Genomic DNA, 19826 nt, shown 5'->3' with positions numbered 1-19826 from the left:
GGCATCTGAGATGTAACATCTGCTCGGGCAGATGAGACTGGTATGAAAATAACAGAGCACAAGACGGGTGCTTACTGCAGCAGTGCAAACTGGAAATGAAGTTTCTCTTAGCAGCCACAAAGCAATCCTTTCATAAGGCTTCAAAGCCTTCCAGCCAAGACTGAGAGCCTTGTTTTCTACTAAGAATTAGACGCTTAGTTTAGGTGCGTGATATTACCACAGCTTGTAGGTCGAAAACAGTGGGGAAATGGGAGCAGACATTGCTCATCGCTTTGGGCAAGGATTCTTGCTGCAGCGATCCCAGCCTAAGGTATCCATGCCCCTAGCCCTGCCCAAACCCTGAAACACCTTTCTACCCCTCTGCTGTGCCAGTGTGAGTGTTCAGAGGGTCACACTGAGACTCCTGCTGAGGAAATGATCTATCCAAAGCCCTGGAAAAAAATGAGGCTTTAAGTCAGCTCATTTCACAGCACAGCCTTGTGAAACAAGTTACAGGAGAGGGATGGGAGCACATAAACTGCTTCTGTGCTGAAAAAATTATACCAGCCTCAGACAGTTTGGGTTTTCATAGGGTTGTTATAGAAATATCTTCAAAGGATCCCCAAATCCTGTTCTAACTTCTGCAGAGCTGATGGGAAGGGACCTGGGAAGCTAATGCTTTCCTTGCTATTGGCAAAAAAGCTGCAGGGTAAGATCTACTCTCGGGCTGGAGGCATATGTGACTATACTCAAGACAGTTTTGCTGTGACGGTGCAAATCCGTGCATGGACACATTCCAAACAAAGGGAAACGCTCTCATTTGGCTCTCAGACCAAAACCTCACATGGTGATTCAACTTGGTGGGGGCACTGCTCCTGTATGACATGTGTGCAACTCTCGGGTGTCTGTACATGGCATTTCATCATAGACACGGGAAGTAACCGAGCCACAGCAGTCAGGCCTTGGAAGTCACAAGACATGCTCTTCATTTCAAAACTGGGATGACATTTTTTTAAGCTTGCTTGTAGGGCTCCTGCTTTTCACCCTGCTCCCTATAACTATTAGGGCTAGATTGTGTAAAATCTGTTTCACTTCCAGAAAAATTTAGGAGCTGTTAGTTGAAGGAAAGACACTGACTATGACAAGATGAGCCACAGAAATACAAAAACTACCTTCATTTAGATTTTGAATTATTATCAGATCTTGCTGTTCTTACTCCAGACCTGTTTTCCCAATGCATTATCATGCTGCGATCTCTGAAGATATTAAGAGCTTTAACAAGAGCAGCCTTCCCCAAAGCACCAAGCCCCAGCTGCCTGTAGTAACTAGCTATTACCTTAATTAAAAGGTAGTAAAAGCCTTTTAGCAAGTAAAAGAGAAGGGGTTGTGTCATCTCCCACCAGCTAGTAAACCAGCCACACTCCTGAAAACAAATTGCTTTGGCAGTCCAGGTCCCAAGTTATCTGAGTCCTTACCTTGGCACTCGACCAAAGCTAGGTCTGACGTGTGTCAGCAGAAATTGCCATATTATAAAAGGTGGAAAAGGCCAGATCCCTGGCACAACATGGCTTTGGCCAGCCCCGCACTCAGCCTTCCCTAGTCCTCAAACCCCTGTGGTGGGGTATGGGCTGCTTTTACTCCCTGTGCCCCTGGTAGCTGGGCTGGCCTTGGGCCCTGAGGCGTGGGGAAAAACCCACCCACTGGTTCATCCACCCACCACCAAACCCCAGCATGGGAAGCGGGGAAGGAGAGAGGGATTGCTGAAGGGGGTGCGGGGGGCATGGTCACTAGCCCCGCTCACAGTGACGACAGTCCTGTGGTCCCGCCTTGCCCAGCTCGCCAGCAGGTCTAAGGTTCACTAATCTCCGGTTGCCTCTCACCTTTGACACCGCTCCCCAGGAGCCACCGGCTGGTTTCGCTTTTATCTGTCCCCAGCGAGGAGAGGCTCAGGCAGCCGGACGGCCCTCACCCCTGATGCCACGGACCGGAGCGCTGGGAGGAGAGCAAGGCTTCGGGAAGGTAAAGGCATCCTCTGCCAGGGGATTCCCTGCAGGGCAATCCCCAGCCATGACCCACCAGCCTTTCCCAGGTGCCTTTCCCAGATAAGTTCCCGGGACTCTTATCTCCCACTGGGAAGCAGCCCCACATCCCAGCCACAAAGGGGCATCCACCGGGGAGGGTGGCATCATCCTCAGTGGCTCCCTGCCCAAGAGAAGGGATTTTAGAAGACTTAGGAAGCCTTCTGTGCTATCCCTATCCTCTCGGGCAGCCGAACTGCTGCTGCTGTGAAGGTCTTAACAGAGCGCTTGATCTTACCCAGAGCCCAGGGCGGTCTCTGTTTATTGCTGCCTTATTTCCCCAACCCACTCTGGCTGCACAGTTAATGACCCTTATTCTGTTCCCCTTAGCTTGGAGAAAGGCTGATTACATTGAGAAATCAGCACTATGTAAATCTAACATTGTTTACGCATTAAGTCTTTACAGTTGGGATTTTTGTATCCCCTGGTAACCTTGGCTTAAGTGAACTTTCCAAGCAGCCACACTCCTACACCAGCACTGTGAGAGCTTTAGCAGGTAGGAAGAAGCACCCAAAAGCAAAGGAGTGCTTTGATCTGAATACTAGAAGGTAATTGAGGAGGTAGGTGCATGACCACTACCCAGGGGAAAAAATATCTACATTTTCCAGAACCAAAAAGCATTGTGTCCCAAATTTTCAGGGCCAGATACTGCAGACTTAGACAGATAGCACTGGGATCCTGTGTTTTTTCAAGGAGCTCATTAACTGGTTCTTGTTCACTGCTGCGCTCCTGCAGAAACCCCACAAATGTCTTTAACAGTTTTAGGACCATCTGAGAGCTTGTGGTTTAGAAAAGTTTAGACATCAGTTAGACATCATTAGACTTAAACATCATTAATTCCCCAGGAAGTTCAGTAGAGTCTTAAATAATACCTCTCAGTAGCTCCATCCTCAAAAGTATCCACCACTTTTCTTTTTTTACTGTTTTCCTTTGGAAATAAAAGGCCTGACAATAATATGCCAGGATCCCCCCTCCCCAGGTGACAAACACTACAGGGATACTAATTTATTGAGTGGCAAAAGCCAAGCCCTTGCTGTTGCATTCCAGTACAAATATCTCCTTATGTTTCTGGTTTTTATTACTAGCATTTATGCCCATAAAACATGAGTTTGAGAGGATGCTCCTTAGATAAAGTCCACTTTCCTGCTAATTATAAACAACTGAGTCACCCTCATAAACAGATTTGTCAGGTTCCTTCTTGGAAACAGTGAGGGCAGGCGGTTCAAGTGCAGTATCACTGATCTGGCGCTGCTGCCGTACCCGGCAAACAGATTACCTTTAAGTTGATTTACATTAAACCAGTGGGCTCCACCGGGGAAGCTGGTTAATGCTGGTCGGAGCTGCCTCTGCATAATCACCCATTATTATCACCGGGGGTGTCTGGCTGAGAACACAATTTCCTGGGTGCAGCGATGCTTTATTCCCTCATTAGGAAGTGAGAAATGATTCTGCGTCACGGCCGTTTTGGTACTCATCTTCTAGGTAAGTGTAAGATCAGGAAAGCCTGCCCTGAATATCTGCTGCTAGACACAGCCCGCACAAAATATTAAGTTGTATCTGGAGACTAAATCCACCAACAGGATTTTTACAGATGATTGAAGAGAAATCCTTCCCTAGACTTATCTCCGGCTCTTTATATTGAAGGTCCAACTTTCCCTGCCCCTCAGCAGGGACGTGCCCTCTAGGCACGAGGACAGGACTTGTAACACCTCAGCTGTTCCCCAGGCTGCTCCCTAAGTTGCTGAGTTATTCTTTACCAGGGTCAAACTAAAAAGACCTGAAATCCAGCATCTAAGCAGTCCAAGTTCAGGTTACACCTCAGCCTTTCAAAGCCTGCATGGGAAAATTTGCTAAAGCCGTTTTGCACGGAAGCATTGGTGACTCCTTCAGAGTTTTGAGTTTGCAGTGAGTTAAAGCAAACTTATTCATGTTATGCCAACAGAAGCTTCCTGGTATGCTGATGCACTCTGCTGGGGCTTAACTCACAGAAATCAGTGGGAAAGTTGCTTTAACTGTTTCTCCTGGATATGCTCAGTCAGGCAGTCTCAGCCTGGGGAAGTCAGCGAGGTTTCCAGATGAAGAACGAGCTTCCTCTGCTTCATCGGCAGCACAGGCTGAAAGAGCAAGGATGCTCTTTGCTGCGAGGCAGCAGCACCATTATCGCCATCCGGAGCAGGGATTGGTGACCCTGCCAGAGCAGCATCCTGGGCTTGTGGAGCTGACTGTAACCCTAAGCCGGGTCTCGCCGACAGGCTCTTCCCCAGGGCAGGGAGCAGCTATAGAAGGGTGACTACCAGCCACATGAGATGTCTGGAGGGATTTTCCTATAGTCCCTTAGCCAGCAAGCACAGAGTTTTACTCTGTAAGCTCCTTTCTTCCAACAAAACCAAAAAAGAACAGAGTTTCCCCTGAATCCTATTTTCCATTGAATCAGAATAAAGAGACTTGATTTGCTTCCTTGCCGTTCTCCTCAGGTTGAAAGGGAGACTCACATTCCACCTCTTAACATGGAAAAGTAATTGTTTCAAATGAGCTTTGGCAAAACTCCCCATCTCTAATAGGTGTTTGTTAGTATGAAAAGTCTGCAAGGAAATTTCTGTCATTGCAGTAATTCTCAGGTAAGCTTTGTTTCAGCATCAATACAGCCTTCTAGGGTTAAACAGAGAGCAGCAGAGTGAAATAATGCGAAATTGAGTTTAATACAGACAATCTTGGATGTTTTTCATGCAGGTTCGTTCTTCCCTGTAGAGTTCTATGGCATATCACCTATGGTAGCTAACGTAACTGCCCAGAAAGGATAGCAGTCTTATTTCCAGGCCTACAAAGATGCATGTGATTAATACCAGAAGGAGCACAGCCTTATGCTGTGCTGCAGGGTTTACTTTTTTTTTCCTGCTTAAAAACCAAAACAAAACCCATCAGAAACTAGCTGTTCTGCACAAACCGCAATCCTGCTCTTCATCACTGGGCTGTATGAGCTGGCAGAGAAGATTTTACCCCTGTTTTTCAAGGGGATGAAAGCCATCTCGGGGAACAGAAAAACCACAGATACAGACTTGGGTTCAACCAGCACAGAGGAATGCTCTTAATGACAGCCTGCTTTGATAACAGGCTCAGGGAAGGGAGAAGAATTAAAGGTCTGGAGCCTGACAGATTGCAGGGGGAAGTTAGGCAAAATAAAGGAGATGTGGGATGGGCAGCATGTGGGAACAAGAGGCTTTTGTCAGACGAGGGAGCCACAGAGACCTTCCTGGGCCAGGAGCTACATTGCTAGTGCCGCTGTTAGATGTCTTTATAAAGGTACTACTTCTTGCTCACCTGCAAGTTCTGCATGCCAGACTCCTGCGAGACCCGGGTAGAAGTTGCAGTAATGACACCAAATCTTCATTATAAGTCTTGCAGGTCCCTGCTCTCTAGCTGACCAGGGCTTTCTTTGAAAGCATGCAAAGGGAAGCACCCCACGCCAGCAGCGTTTAATCTGGCATGGGAGGCTCTTCATCTGGCATGCAATATGACAAGAGGGTCAGGACACACAGGCAGGGACCAGCACCAGGACACTAACATTTCAGTGTCCTTCACAAGGCTCCTCTGCTGTCTTTGGGCATTGGAAGATTAGATCTATATAAGGAGACACATCCTATCTCTGCACAAAGCAGTTACGGGCTTGCTGGTGGCATATTTCCCCTTTGCTGCTGCATATGAGGTGGCATTAGTGCATGTGAGGTCATCTCATGCCCTCTTCTGCTCAGTTCAACACCCCATGACCCTTTATCTTCAAGCTCTGCTTGAACCTCCTGCTCTTCTGCAGAGCTATCCACTTGAGCTTAGTGTTTTTAGGGGAGGAGCTCTGCAAGGAGGAGCCAAGGCAAAGCTTTGACTAGCTGCAAGACAGTGTTATTTGCCACCCAGCACTGACAGCTCCCTCCGACAGCAAGGCAGTATCACTTCCTTGAACTCAAGGCTGGGAGAAAGGGAAACGTGCCACCCAGGAGGGTTCACACCGCCTGCCATCATCCCAGTGTATGGCCAACGCTCTGCAGCGACTCTCTTCAAGTCAGGTTTGAGGTGACCGCCGTTACTTTGGGACATGCTCCCCCACTGTCCTGGGTCACTGTGCAGTGTAGCTCCACCCCAAGTGGTGCGGAGTCACACTCCATGGTGCAACGGTCATGAGGGCATGCGATTTCATGGGCTTGGTCTGCCCAGGGTTTCTTAATCCGTGGTGGAGGAGCATGTGCTGTCTGCTTTCTGTGCTGCTGTCCCCAAGGGTGCTTGAGTCAGGTCCTCTCACTCCTGCTTTTTCACCCTGGCGAGCAACAGGCTCACTTGAAGTGTTGCCCATCAGCTCTTGGACTGCTCAGCCATCCCCTTGGCAGTGTCCTTAGCAAGCTGGTAGCAGCATCACCTCCATGCCTGAGTTGACCTCCAACCTGAGCTCATCTCTCCTGGTATACCTTCTAGCAATACCCACAATAAGCGTGGAACATCAGCCTAAGCTCTTCACCAGGATTTTGGGGAAGGAGGTGTGCTCAAGAGCAAGGCACACCCATTGCCATTAACTTTCTCTAACATGGCCTCTCTTTAAAGGAGATGCACCCAATCCAATCTCCTTGTCTACATCCAAGAAGGCCTCTTGCATCAAATTTCTACCTAAAGATCTCCACCCTCTGGTCATAACTGACAGCAGCAGATGGTTTGATGTATTAAATTTGATTCAGGATATTAATGGTTTTGTTCTAGCCTATTTGAGGTTAAACCCCACCTGCCTCGCTGGCACCAGTCAGGAGTTGATGCAGGAGGCTCAGCTGATGGAACTGGGATCACTGTAGACGTGTTTTGAACAGAGTTGGTTTCCTTGCAGGGCATGGCACAGAAAGCAGTGCCTGGCACCTCCCTGGAAGGGATTCGTCCCACCTACATGTACAAGGTGGTTCTGTTGGGGAGCACATCAGTGGGAAAGTCAAGCCTAGCCTACCGATATGTGAAAAATGACTTCAGGGATTCGCTGCCAACTGTGGGATGTGAGTGAGTAGCTTCAATAGCTTGATGGCTCTGGACAAGACACCAGGCCTGATGCCTTTCCGTGCAGTGGGGTGGGATGCAGGAGAACAGGTTGGTATATTCTGCAGCAGCACAGACCCACTTTTGAACATGATACAGTCTTGACCCAGAGCCAGACCTCCCCCATTGCTGTCACCTTCAGATCTTTGCAGCCCATTTTCCTCAGCACCAGGCTGTAAGCATAGCCACATCCAAATTGCACAGGTTTGGTCTAGCGCTGGTTTTTAGAGTCAGATGAGCAGTGAAATGAGTGAAACCTGGGGTCCAAACTGTATGGCCCCATCTGCCCTATGCATGCTTGGTCCTGTGCTGCCCTCGGCTATTCAGACACCCCAGGATAGCCTCTCCTGTACATGTGCTGCCCCGGCCACAATGTCCCACTGGAGCAAGGAGGTTTTGGCTGGGGTGCAGGAGGACAGGAGAGCCCAGGAGGGGGTGGCCAGCTGCGGCAGGAGTCTCCCAGCCCTGCCTGATGGTAGGCTCACAGCAGTGCCTCATTCGTCCAGCCTGCCTGCAGAGAGGAGAGCGCAGATCTCCCCATGCCCTGGCCAGGCTGAAAACCCCCTGCTCTGCCCCACTGGCAAAGGGGAGAACATCTGCCTCTGCATGTTCTGTTCTGACAAGCCATGCTGAACAACCCACATCCAAAGGCAGGCCATGTGCGTGCTCATGCCTTGATGAAAACCACCTGGAGAGCTGCGAGAGCTCTTCTCCCTCTATGACCTCCCTTTGGCCAACACACCTGCTTGGATCAAGCTGCCTCCCCTGTACGTTCTCCTCAGCACAGCTTCCTACAGCACCTAGACGTTATAGGTGTTCATTTTACATGATATACCTAGGTTTTGCCCTAAGGAGGCACAGCAGGCACAGAGGTTGTGGTCCCACCTGGAGCCTGCAGAGCAAGCTGGCGGAGGAGAGTGAGGCGCTGCAGCGCTGCTCCCTTTGTCCCTCTGCCTTGGCTCTGGCTGGTCCACAAGCAGCCATCTGCTACCCTCCAGTGGGAGCCCTTTTTGGTGGATATTCCTATTCACAGCTCTCACAGGTCTGGCCTGCCAGCAAGATGGAGGTGGCTATCTAGGGGCTATTCGGCAAAGCTGAGAGCTATCTGACATCAAAACTGGTCTGCATCCACCCAAACCTGCTGCCAGGAAGGGCTCTCAGCCTGCCTTGCAACATGCCATCCCATCAACAGTGCAGTGCTTATGAGAAACCCATCCCAATTTTATGCATTAGGGCATTGTTACCGGCCCTCGGGATGGGTTTGACCTCATGGCAGCAGATCTGAACTCTCTGTTCTGACTGCAAGCAAATGTGCACCCTACATCTTTCCTTGCAGGCTCCTTCTTCACACAAATGCTCAATCTGGAGGTAGCCTCCATCAAGTTTGAGATCTGGGACACAGCAGGCCAGGAGAAGTACCACAGCGTCTGCCACCTCTACTACCGGGGTGCCCGTGCTGCTCTCCTCGTTTACGACATCACTAACAAGGTAAGGCAGGGGATGCTGATCCCGTCTGTGCCGAAACTATGCCATGCTGCAGCAGCACTGGTGGGGTAGAGGTGTCCAGATGATGGTGTTTGTCCTTGGTAGAGCGGAAAGCAGTATGCGAGCACTGCCTGAGAAGATAAATGTCCTACCTGGGACGTGCCAGGGGCTGTCCCTGCCCATGCAGGACCATGCCACCACCCCAGGGGCGATTTCTGCTGCCATGCTGAAAGGGTACATCCCATCCAAGGCTGATTTATCCCTAAAGGTATTTGAGGGCTGGTGACCTGTTTCCCTGAGAGAGAGGGCAATCACACCCTCCTCACCACATCTCTTCCATCCCCTTTTGTCTGGTGCCACCTGTCCAGCTTTCCTACGCCTGAGACAAAGGGATTCAATCAAAACCGTATCACTGGGTAGTTTTCTCTCCATCTCTCCAGGAAACATTCAACAGAGCAAAGCTGTGGCTGAGGGACCTAGAGAAGGAATTCCTTCCTGATGAAATCGTTATTGCTTTGGTGGGCAACAAGACGGACCTTGCTGGTGAGCGAGAAGTTGCCACCGAGGTGAGCACCCGTGATGAGCTCCCAGGCCCCCTCATTACCTCCTCACGCCAGCAAGCACTGGGATATGTCCTAGCAAAGCCGAGAATTTAAAAGGCTTTCAGACACCACCAAAATCCCTGTACAATTATTGACCTGCCATGAAATGCCACCATTAGGGTAGGGGAATAACTCTGTTTGTCTCCACCTAGGAGGGGGAAGAGTTTGCAAGGACCAAAGGCCTTCTGTTCATGGAGACATCTGCAAAATCCAACCACCAAGTAAATGATACCTTTATGGCCATAGGTGAGTTGTGTGACAGCTCTAGGTGAGGGCAGAGGTGGGTGAACTACAAGCCTCAAACCTCTGCTTCAAGGCTGTCAGCGCCTTCCCACCGCGGAGCTGACCCCCTTCATTGCTCGTGCTTGCCACTGAGGTCTTCTTCCCAGCTGGGAAGCTGCAAGGGTCACAGCCACAGTAGTCCATGGATTCTGTGAAACGTGCCACATCTCTTGGTGCAGAAAGATGGACAGATCCATCCCAGGATGCTCCAACATCAGAGAGGGATTTCAGGCCCTCTCCCAAAGTCAAAATTTTCTTTTACTTTAGTATCTAGGTGTAATGGTGTCCACAGCGTAAATGTTCAGTAAAGGTCTAACGCAGTTACCATGAGATGGTACCAGTGGCCATCAGTATCTCCCTTGGGGTGGGTTGGGACAGCTGTCACATGCCACCCCACCGGCAGGAGAAATGAGCCCTTTCTCACATTGTGTTTCTTCCTAGCGCAAGAGCTCCTGCAGCGGGAACGAGAGGAGGCATCCCATCATGGGCTGTTAACAGCCAACCTGGAGGAGAGCAGGACAGGAACAAGGTGCTGCTGACTCAGAACGGGCAGCTCTGGACCTCAGCAGTGACTGGATGAGGTCTCCAAGAGGAGCAGTGACAAAGCAGGGGGGACACAGAAGTGCAGGGGCAGCTCAGCTCAACCACCCTCCCCCTTGGAGTTTGGTTAGAGCCCATTCTGGGAGCATGGGGCCTCTTCAACTCTGCAGCACTGGCTTCATCCAAGAGGTAAAGCACAGGGGTTTCTTTCACCAACTTTCCGCTACCAGAGAGGAGCGCGACCTGCCAGCACCACTGCTACCAGCCCTGACCAGTGACATCCCCGCACCCCAGCTGCACGCCTCCTCCTCCCTGTTCCTTCCCATGTGAAAAGGAGGGGGGTTAACCTTGCAGATTGAAGCAGGTACATCCTGGTGGCTTTACGCCCAGGCTGCAAATAAAGAGAATATTGCTCTAAAGCCATTATTTTTTTTTTCCTGACCTGAATGTCAGCCTGCAGGTGAGGACCACAGGAAGCCTGGATGTGGCAGGGACAGAAGCTGGTTCTCCCCTCATCCCACCAGCCCCCACCCAACACATTACAGGGGTCACAGCCCCTTCTTTGGAGAAATCACTGATTTATTGCCAATATAAGAGCCAAAGCAAATGTCAGGCATCGTGGTAGCCTCCTCTTTGTGCATTATGAATTACACTGTAGGCACGCACCTTGGCTGAAAGAGGAGAGGGCAAAAAGCACCCAGGCTCTCTCCAAACGCATGCTGGTGCCCAGCAAACAGGGTGGGGTACAACACTCAGGGAATGTGTTGTCCTTTCTGGGAGAGCTGTGGCAACACAGGCACAGCCATGGGCAAAGAGCATCACCACTCACCCTGTCTGCAGGGTGACATAACCGCTGAGTTTTTGGGGCATGCCCTGATGGCAACATCAGCTGTGGAGCCAGGCTGCACTTGGCCACAAGGCAGCAGACACCCTTGAGGATGTTGTCCATGGAGAAAAGGGGGGCATACCACCCTTTTCTGAGGTTTTGCAGGTCAGGTCCCCCCTGAGGGCCCCCCTCAGCACCCCACATCATCCGGGGACAGCCACCTGTGATGTTTCCTCAGTGCTGAGCCACCCTGGAGCAGGACAGGGGTTCCTTCTCAGCAAAAAAAGCAGATTTACTGCCTTCTCTTGCCTAAATCTCCTTCATTAGGGAAGCTGGGAGACATTGGGTGGTAATTGCCACTCATCCCCCCCCCCCCCCCCCCCCCCCTTCTGCTCCCTTCCTCCCAAGATTAACCCTTCCCTACCCAAACAGCCCTACCGTCTCAATGCTGGGCTGGGAGCCACAGACAGGGAAGCTGAGGGTCACCCTTCTCTGTAGTCCCTGTCGCCCCCAAAGTGGAGAGGTGGTAGAATGATCTGGCTTGGGGACACAGCTTGTGAGGGGACATGCAGCACGATGGATAAGGCCCCACGTGCTCCCTGAGCGTTTCTGAGGCCGTGGAAATGAGGTGGCTGTTTCTGACCCCGACACCATGGAAATGAAGATGTTGAGGGCACCCATGGGTGCCAGCATGCTGTGGGGACCCCAGGGGATGCACCTGGGAAGGGGGGCCCTCTGGAACTTATTTTTAGGGTGTTTTGTGGGGCGTGGGGGATAAACACACTGTGTCGCGCAGAGGGAAGCGCTGCCACACTGCACACACTGCCAGGGCAGGCTGCAAAACCATGGTCAGACCAGTAATTTCTGGGGTTGCACCCCCCCCCCCCATGCCCGCCCCATCCCCCCCAGCTGCATTTTGGAGCAGAGAGGCTGGGACACGGGGATGAGAGGCAAAGGGCTTTTATTGTCAGCTTCAGCTCAGGGGCTCCGCTCCTCCTGGGGAGGCTGGGGGTGTGGGTGGGGGGGGGCGCAGGCTTGCCGCCGGCCAGCCCCCCCGGGATGGGTGCCCGCACCCAGGGCTCTCCGCCGCCCAAACCGCCCCACTGGCCTGATCCCACGGCCTGTGTACCAGGAGGGGTCGATGTCCGGGTCTGCAAGGCAAAAGGCGAGGAACTTGTCAGGGGGTGATGGGGGAGGATGTGGAGGGGGGACAGGGCATGGCACCCGTGGGTGGCGGGGATGATGAACGCCAGGGGAGCAGGAAAAAGGGGGTTAAGGGTGATAAAAGCTGTGATAAAGGCTGTTTCAAAGCAAACCTTTGCTTCTGCATAGTGACACCCCCCCGCCCTTGCCCCCAAATGTAACTGAGTCTGGGGATGCAGAGGGGGCTGGAGGCAAGAGGTTGGTTGCAGGGGGAGTCCCTTACTCCTGCTCTCCTTACTCCTGATTTCCATGGAGCGCTCACGGATGCGGCCCTGGGCGATGGGCAGGGTCAGGCAGACGAGCAGCAGGCACAGGAGGCAGACGGCCCCCAGCTTCATCCCCGGCACTCTCTGGCTGCGGTGTCTTGTCCCCGAAGCCTCCCGGTCCCCGACACTTCCCGCTGGTGCCACGAAGACGGTGGCCTCTGAGGCGGCTGTGGGAGTGAAGGAGTTTGGCCGTCACAGAGATAACCCACTTGGGTTAAGTGCTTGCAGGGCGAGCCCCCCATCAGGAGGGGAAGGCTGCGATGGAGGGGCTGGGGCTGATGCCACGGGGCTGCCATCCCCATCACAGCATCTCCAGGCCAGCAGCAGTGCAAAGGGCTTGGGGCAGCTTAATCAAAATCCTGGGGTTTTGCTGAGGCTGATGCCTCTGGGGAAAATATCCCCTACAAACCTCAGTTGTACAAACCTCATGTTCATTAAAAGAGGTTTTTGTCCTAGCCTAGCACCTTAGGCCAGGCTTGGCATCTCTCTTTCTCTTCCGGATCCCCCATGCACCAGTGGGACCCCACAGCCCAGGAGATGGGGAGAGGGGCCACCACCAAAATGCAGAGCTGGCAGCACCAAACAAAAGCTGCAGAAGCACAAATGGGTTTTGCTGCTGGGTGATGGATGGACCGCAGCCACCTCTGCACCCTTGGCACCCACCCCTGGACCCAGCTACTGAAATTATAACCCGGGAGCACCCTGTAACATGCTTTATGGCACTGAGGCAATGAGTGGGACTGTGCAGGGCAGGCTGAGTGATGGGCTTGATTTCTGCAGCCACCTGCAACGAGGAAGCAGGGCAAGAGGCAGAAGCGGGAGAGCTGGGTTAAGCAGGACACGGCAGGGATGTGGTGGCAGCTTTATTTCCAGAGACTTTTGCAAAGGAGAAGTTTGCAGCATGCCAGGCAGAAGCCAGTCTGGGCTCCTGAGAGCTCAGGTTTACTGCGGCTGCTGACTTTTTACAAGCCCCTTTTGGAAACCCCCCCAGCCGGCTGGACAGACACAAGGACACACACACAGAGGCAAAGCAGTTCTCAGGAAATTATCCAGCAACAAAAGCATCATGAGAGTGAGAGAAAAGCAGCGCTTCCCCTCACTGGGGCTGCACTTACCGCGGCGTGGCGAGGCGAGGTGCCTGGCTGACGTCCCACTGAGCCAAGTGGCCGCCGTCTGAGCCGGAGTCCCCTCCGGTTGCTGTTTTTATGGCTGGTTTTGTGCTGATGTCAGAGGCGAGCCCCAGTGGGGACCGAGCCAGGGCATCTCCCCTCCCCGCTGTCCCCTCTCATCAAATCAGCACAGGGATTTTCATGACTCAGAAGGGACCAGCATTTTATCTTCTCCTGGCCGAGGCAGATAGCTTGGGAGTATGTTAATCCTTGTCCTCGACCCAGTGTTACTTAGGACAAGGGGAAGTTTGCTGGCTCATCACCCCTCCTGCAGGAAGCCCCTCAGCCAGTACTCACTGCAGGGGATTGGTGGGTAATGCTGCCCTGAACGCCGGGGTCCTGCTGCCACAAACCCACGTTGCCGCAGGAGTTACGCTGGGTGTCACCACCCTTTCTCCTTCACCGCCACCCCCCCCAACCGCCCCCAAAAACTGCTTTAAGGAAACCAGAAAATTAAATGCAGAGAAGAGGGAAGGCAACTTGCTGGGGCATTTGGGCTAGCAGGAGCAGGCTCATCCCTGCGGTGTGAGGGATTCAAACCTCTCATTTTAAATGGGTTAAGCCACCCCCAGGTAAAGATTTCTGATGATGTTTGCTCTGCTGGATGTGATGCTGGAGGAGCCAGCTCGGGTCCCCAGCATGGAGGGCTGGTGGGTGTCCAAACACAGGTCCACCCCCAGGCAAAACTGGAATTACTGAGACTAGAGACATCCCGAAACAGGAACATCTCTGTGTTGGTAGGAAGGTGAAGACACCAACACTGGTGGGGTGTGGGCAGGGGCAAGGTCTCTGTCTGCCACCCTCACATGGGGCTGGCATTGCCCTGGGACATATCTCCATCTCATGCTGCGGTTGGCTCCAATGCCCAAGCATAGCCAGTGTTGGGGGACAGTCACGGGAACAGCATGTGACCGCTGCAGAGGGGCATCAAAGGCAGGGAATGGGATGAAGACAGGAGGAAAAAAACCCATCAGCCAAAGAAACCCAGACCCTGGGCTCAGCAGGGCTCCCTCTACCCCAGGGTTGTTGCTATTATTTAATACAGATTTAAAGCAGCCCCTCAATGTTGTGGGCTTGTGTTTTGGGTGGCTTTGGCTGACAGATTTTATCCTGGGTTTCCATGCAAGTTGAAGCAGTGCGTTTCAGGGTTGGCCCCTCCTTACCCCCACACCATGCATCCCCTCTGCCTGCCCAGCCTCGCCACTGGGTACCACTGACCCACGCTCATCACACCCGCGGCTGTGTGACCAGCATCTGAGAAGTTGTATTGCCATCCTGCTCATCACCATCTCCCCCCATTCTCCTTTGGTGCTGCTGATTCAAATCCTCTCTTGCTTTCACCTGCCTAATTTTAAAGCGAGGGGTACACCAGCTGGTTAAAGGAGAGGATGGGAAGAGAAAGGAACCTTTGATCGAGTGAGCTAAAAGAACAGACGCTGCAAAATGAGTCCTAGGTTCTGGACACAAAATTGGCTTTATTGCATGATTTAGTGTACATATATGTAATCTCTACACAGGCGTATTGGGCAGGAAACTAGCAGATAACAATACGGGTAACTACAGCCTGAACGATGCCTTAGTTTGCACTGCTGAGGCTCACTGCAAGGACATTTTCACAGGGTCAAGTGTCTGAGTGGTTGCATGGAAGGACTTGAGTTACAGCTGAAACCAGATACAGCAAGAGATGTGGTTGGGGTGAAGGCTGAACCCTGACACCAGAAGGGTGGGTGCAAACCCATAGCTTTGCCCAGATCTTGGTGGAGCTCCCTTCTGCCAGCCAAGGAGCTGCCATCCTAGCACCAAGGCTGGCTGAGCAGCAAGAGATACACCCGGCAATGCCATGGTGTTTGGGAGAGTTTCTACAATGGCAGTGGTTTGCACTTACCCTTTTGAACTTCAGGCCAGAAGGATTTAATTTTAAAATAAGAAACTAGTTCTGTTCCCAGTTAGGAAGCCCAGACTATGGACTTACAAGACTGCTCTGGGAGGACTGCAGGACCAATTTTTAGGCAGCTAGCAGTCTCTACTACTACCAAAGCCAAATATATGTGTTACTTGCATGAGAATTCACACTACTGCTCATAAAGTAGTTTTAGTTCAGATGCACAGGAATGGCCTAAAAAGGTCCAGCCCGAGTGGCCATCGACGGGAAATTGCCAGCATCGGTCTGACATCCCTGCATTGCCCACTGCAGAGGGAGGGAGGTGAAGGCTATAAACAACAGGAACCAGCAGGTACCGAGCAAAGTTTTTTAACGTGAACCTCCTCCAAAGTGACCTGCAAGAGAAAGCAACCCTCTCCCCATCCCGATGTCCTGGGCATGGGTACAGGGCCAGGTACTGATCCAATGGGATTAGTGGATGTGCAGAATTAAATGTTGGAGGAAAACTAACAACTTGGGGTATCTAGGGGAGGGTGTTACCAATGCTGCTGTCACCTGGTAAGAACCCAGGGCCACCGCAGCCCCCAAAGGCCATCACAGCCCCTCCAAAGTATTGGGTGGTACTACCAGGTTCTACAGTCCCGTCATGAGGGACTGGGGACATGCTCACCTGCAAAGTGCCTCTTGGCAGGGGCTGACCCCTCTGCAGAGTGGGGAAAGCTTCCAAAGAAGCACCTACACTCTGCTTGCTGGAGTCCTAAACTTGCCGATATAGCCTCACGTGGAGAGGAGATACCTTTGAGGACTAGAAAAACAAACCGATCTCCAACAAGCCCTCCAGCCTTTCTTCCACCTTTCTTGCCTCACCTCACTCAATGTCCCCAGATGGTCACAGCTGCTTCAGGCATGGTGGCAAGAAGCCTCAGTGAGTGTTTGCATGGCTTTGTGCAAAGATCTGTTGGCCAAGTGCTTGCTAGGAGGGAGCCAGCACTGCTCTCACCCTGCTTTACTGCTCAGGGAAGGGAAGTGATGCTCCAAGGGACATTGCAGGGAGTCAGGACCAGTGCTGGGGTGTGAATCCCAGCCTGGGATGCCTGGGTCCCTGCTCTACCTGGGGTACCCCAAGGGCATCCTGGGAGCCCTCAGCACCAACCTGGGAGGGAGCAGTGACAGGAACTGACAGCTTTTGCCAGGGTGAGGGCTGTGCCACTGCCCCCAGTCCCATGCTGGAAAGCCACACTGATGTCCAGCTCCCTCTGAGGAGGTTGCTCCTGCTCTGCACTCCCCTGGTCCCCTTCGTTGACCTGGTACCAAAGAGCTGCCCAAAGCCAGGTTCTCATGCCTGCATTCTCCCATGAGAGCCCCTGGCCAAGTGTCTGCACCACAATGCCTTGCTCTTCTCTCCCGCATCTCTCGGCAAGACCTCCTGCCCGTGGCCTCCAGCCTCCCTCCTGTACAGGGTTTCAGGGAGAGATGGGCATGGGAGAAGGAAGAGCAAGTGTTGGGGGAAGGCAGCGAGGCTTTGCGCTGAGGTCTTGTACCGTCAGTGAAATGCGGTGGCAGGAGGGTCCCCCTCTCCTCAGGACAGGTGGGTCATCACAGGCTTCTGCAAGGCACCAGAGGGAGAAACCTCAGCTCACTGCCGTTCCCACACCACCCCGAGCCACCCCAGGCGGAGGCCAGCGTGCTCCTTGTCCCCTCCAGCTGTCACCTCATGGAGCAAGGACCTGCCCCATCCCATGGGCCATGCATGCAGTGGGAATTCAAAGATGTTCATCTTGTTTGGTCCCCCCACCCTGGGGCTTATGACATCCCAGACCTCAGGGGATGATGCCCAGGAGTGCCTGCCCTGGTGAGACCAGTGCCGAGAACTGGGGGCTCCACCAGCTCGGGGAGAGCATGGGGAGGGACAGGTCTGTCTGTGCAAGCCCAGGGAGCCAGGTCCCATGTGGAGCCCAGTTCAGCAACCCTCCTGGGTGTCTGGGTTCATACCGCAAAGAGCCTCTCCACTCTCCTGTTCTTCCCGTTGGGGTTCCTCTGTGTCAGGGAGCCACGGTAAACAGAGTTGCGGTCAAAGGAGTCGTCAAGACCTGCAGTGAAAGAAGAGAGACGGGCAGCAGGTCCTTATCCACCTCACTAGAGATTTCAGTTACCCACCAAGTCAAATGGGTTTTACTATCCCCTGTTGGCTGTGGTTTTGGATGCATCACTGCTCTTCCCTCTCCAGGAGGGTGGTGGGAAATCCTTTTACAACAGGGGGGCAAAAGCTGCTGCTACTCGTGTTTCCAGAGTGCTGTATGAGCTGGGTCAGCCTGCCAGTAGTCACCTGCAGAGACCTCTGCTCTGGAAACCTCCACAGTATGGCAAAAGCCCAGCCTGTGAGGAGCTGTTGCTGCCCAAGCCTACGACACACTGTTTGACCTACTGAGTCATCTCCTCTTCTCTGCCACCAACTTCTGTCAGCTGCACCTTTGCAGGCCCAACTTTGCAAGTCATTGACCTGCAGGGAGGGCGGTCAGAAGACCAAGTCGCCCCATCGCCCAGCCCAGGCAGAGGGGATTAGGCTCATCTGGTGACGTCTGTCTCGATTGCACATCCCTCTATCTCTTCGCAGGGCTGACGTGTACCCTAGGCTGCCTTTATCTGCCTGCCCTTTGCAGGAAGGAGGTGACTTCTCCTCAGCACGAGGAGAAGGGACTTTTTCACCGGCTAGCCTCAGCTTGGGAAACGGCACTGTTAATTTTCTGCGTGCACAGGGGAAACACAATTCCTTCTCTGCATTAAATGATCTTTCTCCCTTTCTCTCCCTTCATCTTCCATTATCTGGAAGGAGAGCCACTCTTTCTGCCTTTAAGCTTATGAGGCGAGATAAGAGAAATAGAAAAGTCATTTCCTAATGGGTCTGGCTGATATAAGTCAGGATAAAACATTTCCAGTGATTGCCCCCTACCACACAAGCTGCTGTGCCAAGTTTCAGGTCACTATCTACTTTAAAGCACTCCCAAGATGACATTTGTCATAGCTGGGCTGTGAAGGGCCTCTTGCCCCCCACCAAAGACCAGTGACTGAGACAGGTGGGCAACTGGGTCAAGGATACCTTCTCTAAGATGACCAAGAAAGGAAGAAATTTCTATCAGAAGAGATGATGGTTTTAGGGTGACGCTTTGAGGTCTAACAGCCAACGAGATGCCACAAATGAAGTAACACAGATGTCTCCCTGGACTCTGGGGTGGCAGAAGCCCAGGCTGCAGAGAAAGTCCTGGTTCTTAGAGGACTGAGCTAACTCAGAACTGACCTCTGCTCTCCCATCACTGTCCCCAATCCTGCCAGTTGCCTCCTCCTTTCTAAGTTATCCACCACAGGTTTCCCCTGCGGTGGCCACGAGCACAGGGAAGGGGACCCCCAATGAAGGCACAACACTGGACACAGAGAGACAGGACCAAGCGTCCCCCAAAGCCCAGCCCATCCACCCATATGTCCCCACCTCCCGTAGGCAGAGCCGCGGTCCTTACCAGTGATTTCGAGGGGACTGTTGAACTTCCTCCTGAACCCTTGTGGTCCGGGCATGGCCTGCAAGAGAAGGGGAGTAGCCTGCTGTGGGGAAGGGGATGGGATGACAGAGGTCACCTCCAAGGCCACCACTTTGAAAGCAGCTCCCTAGAGACCCTGGTTGTTCCCAGGCTTAATCCCACGCCACATGCACTAGCTGGCACAGATTAAACACATACTCACTTTGATGTCATCTGAAGACTCCCCTGGACTGCTGCTGGTGGGACTGGGAGAGTAGAGGCAGGCAGCCTGTGGGCAGAGGAAGGGCAGAGGTTTCTCTCGGGGTGCAGAGGAGGCAGACAATTTGGTCTGCCTTTCTTTGCATTTTCACCTCTTTTTTTTAGCCTGGGCTGACCCTAAGGTGAGCAAAAGAGGCAGCGCACTGCCTCAGCAGCAACTCTGCCTGATGGATTGTGATTATAAAAATCAGCATGGAAATGCAGGAGTTGAGTCCAGGCTGTGGTGCAGGCAGCAGCCCTGTGCGCCCTCCCTGCAGCCCCGGGAAGAACACCAGTCCCCAGATACAAAATCCTCCCTTGATGCACATAAGGAATCAGAGATGTCCCCCATCCTCAGTGAGACATCCACTCTCAGAGCCTTGGGGCAGAGTACCAGGCAGCAGGGAGGGAGCTGGGCACAGCTCAGCAAGCCAGGCAGCCCTTCACAGCACGCAGGGGCAGCAGCAACAACCCTGGGGAGCACATACACCTCAGGGCTGGGACCTCTGATACCCACCGTCCTCCATGCTCACCTGCTCGCTCGGCTTCTTCCTTGCCTTTTCCAATGACTTCACTGTCAGCCCTGCAGCGGACAGAGCCGCAATTCGAGATTCGATGTCCGATATCTTTAGAGGGAAGCAAAAAACACAGATGGTGGCTGGAGGACCCATCACCGGCTTCATTTG

General features: G+C 52.8%; 3 protein-coding genes across 7 annotated transcripts in view; 1 reads left to right on the top strand and 2 right to left on the bottom strand.

The window, feature by feature from the left end:
- The first annotated feature begins 1894 nt into the window (after positions 1-1894).
- On the top strand, positions 1895-10446 carry RAB17 (RAB17, member RAS oncogene family). 3 transcript variants are annotated; one of them, XM_074872248.1, is made up of 6 exons: positions 1895-1998; positions 6919-7078; positions 8455-8606; positions 9044-9169; positions 9358-9451; positions 9929-10446. In XM_074872248.1, the coding sequence occupies exons 1-6, from the start codon at positions 1954-1956 to the stop codon at positions 10024-10026; spliced, it is 675 nt and encodes a 224-aa protein (XP_074728349.1). In that variant the 5' UTR covers positions 1895-1953; the 3' UTR covers positions 10027-10446. The 3 variants fall into 3 exon arrangements, with proteins under 3 accessions (XP_074728349.1, XP_074728350.1, XP_074728351.1); XM_074872249.1 differs by lacking the exon at positions 6919-7078 and adding an exon at positions 3490-3539 and having other exon boundaries at positions 1940-1998; XM_074872250.1 differs by lacking the exon at positions 1895-1998 and adding an exon at positions 5999-6122.
- Positions 10447-11831: 1385 nt separating this feature from the next.
- PRLH (prolactin releasing hormone) lies at positions 11832-13479 on the bottom strand. Its single transcript, XM_074872355.1, has 3 exons — positions 13438-13479; positions 12295-12489; positions 11832-12004 (listed from the first exon to the last, which is right to left on the bottom strand). Exons 2-3 carry the CDS (start codon positions 12392-12394, stop codon positions 11832-11834), a joined length of 273 nt encoding a protein of 90 aa, XP_074728456.1. The 5' UTR covers positions 12395-12489; positions 13438-13479.
- Positions 13480-14946: 1467 nt separating this feature from the next.
- Positions 14947-19826, bottom strand: part of MLPH (melanophilin) — a 29795-nt gene continuing 24915 nt past the window's right edge. For all 3 annotated transcript variants that reach the window (XM_074872527.1, XM_074872526.1, XM_074872528.1), the window contains 5 exons: positions 19674-19766; positions 19106-19171; positions 18886-18943; positions 17366-17463; positions 14947-16979 (listed from right to left, as the gene is read on the bottom strand). In XM_074872527.1, the coding sequence (XP_074728628.1) occupies positions 16953-16979; positions 17366-17463; positions 18886-18943; positions 19106-19171; positions 19674-19766 (342 nt within the window). In that variant the 3' untranslated portion in view covers positions 14947-16952. The remainder of the gene's footprint in view (positions 16980-17365; positions 17464-18885; positions 18944-19105; positions 19172-19673; positions 19767-19826) is intronic.

The sequence above is a fragment of the Strix uralensis genome, chromosome 6, assembly GCF_047716275.1.
Source record: "Strix uralensis isolate ZFMK-TIS-50842 chromosome 6, bStrUra1, whole genome shotgun sequence".
In the NCBI taxonomy this organism is placed as follows: domain Eukaryota; kingdom Metazoa; phylum Chordata; class Aves; order Strigiformes; family Strigidae; genus Strix; species Strix uralensis.
Note: the sequence above shows the minus strand (reverse complement) of the source record. Positions and strands in the feature narration are given on the sequence as shown.

Coding starts and splice junctions, on each gene's coding strand:
- PRLH (XM_074872355.1), bottom strand. CDS start 12,394: ATGAAGCTGGGGGCCGTCTGCCTCCTGTGCCTGCTGCTCGTCTGCCTG. Junction 12,005..12,294: donor GCGCTCCATGGAAATCAGGA/GTAAGGAGAGCA, acceptor TTTGCCTTGCAG/ACCCGGACATCGACCCCTCC.
- RAB17 (XM_074872248.1), top strand. CDS start 1,954: ATGCCACGGACCGGAGCGCTGGGAGGAGAGCAAGGCTTCGGGAAG. Junction 1,999..6,918: donor GAGAGCAAGGCTTCGGGAAG/GTAAAGGCATCC, acceptor GTTTCCTTGCAG/GGCATGGCACAGAAAGCAGT. Junction 9,452..9,928: donor TGATACCTTTATGGCCATAG/GTGAGTTGTGTG, acceptor GTTTCTTCCTAG/CGCAAGAGCTCCTGCAGCGG.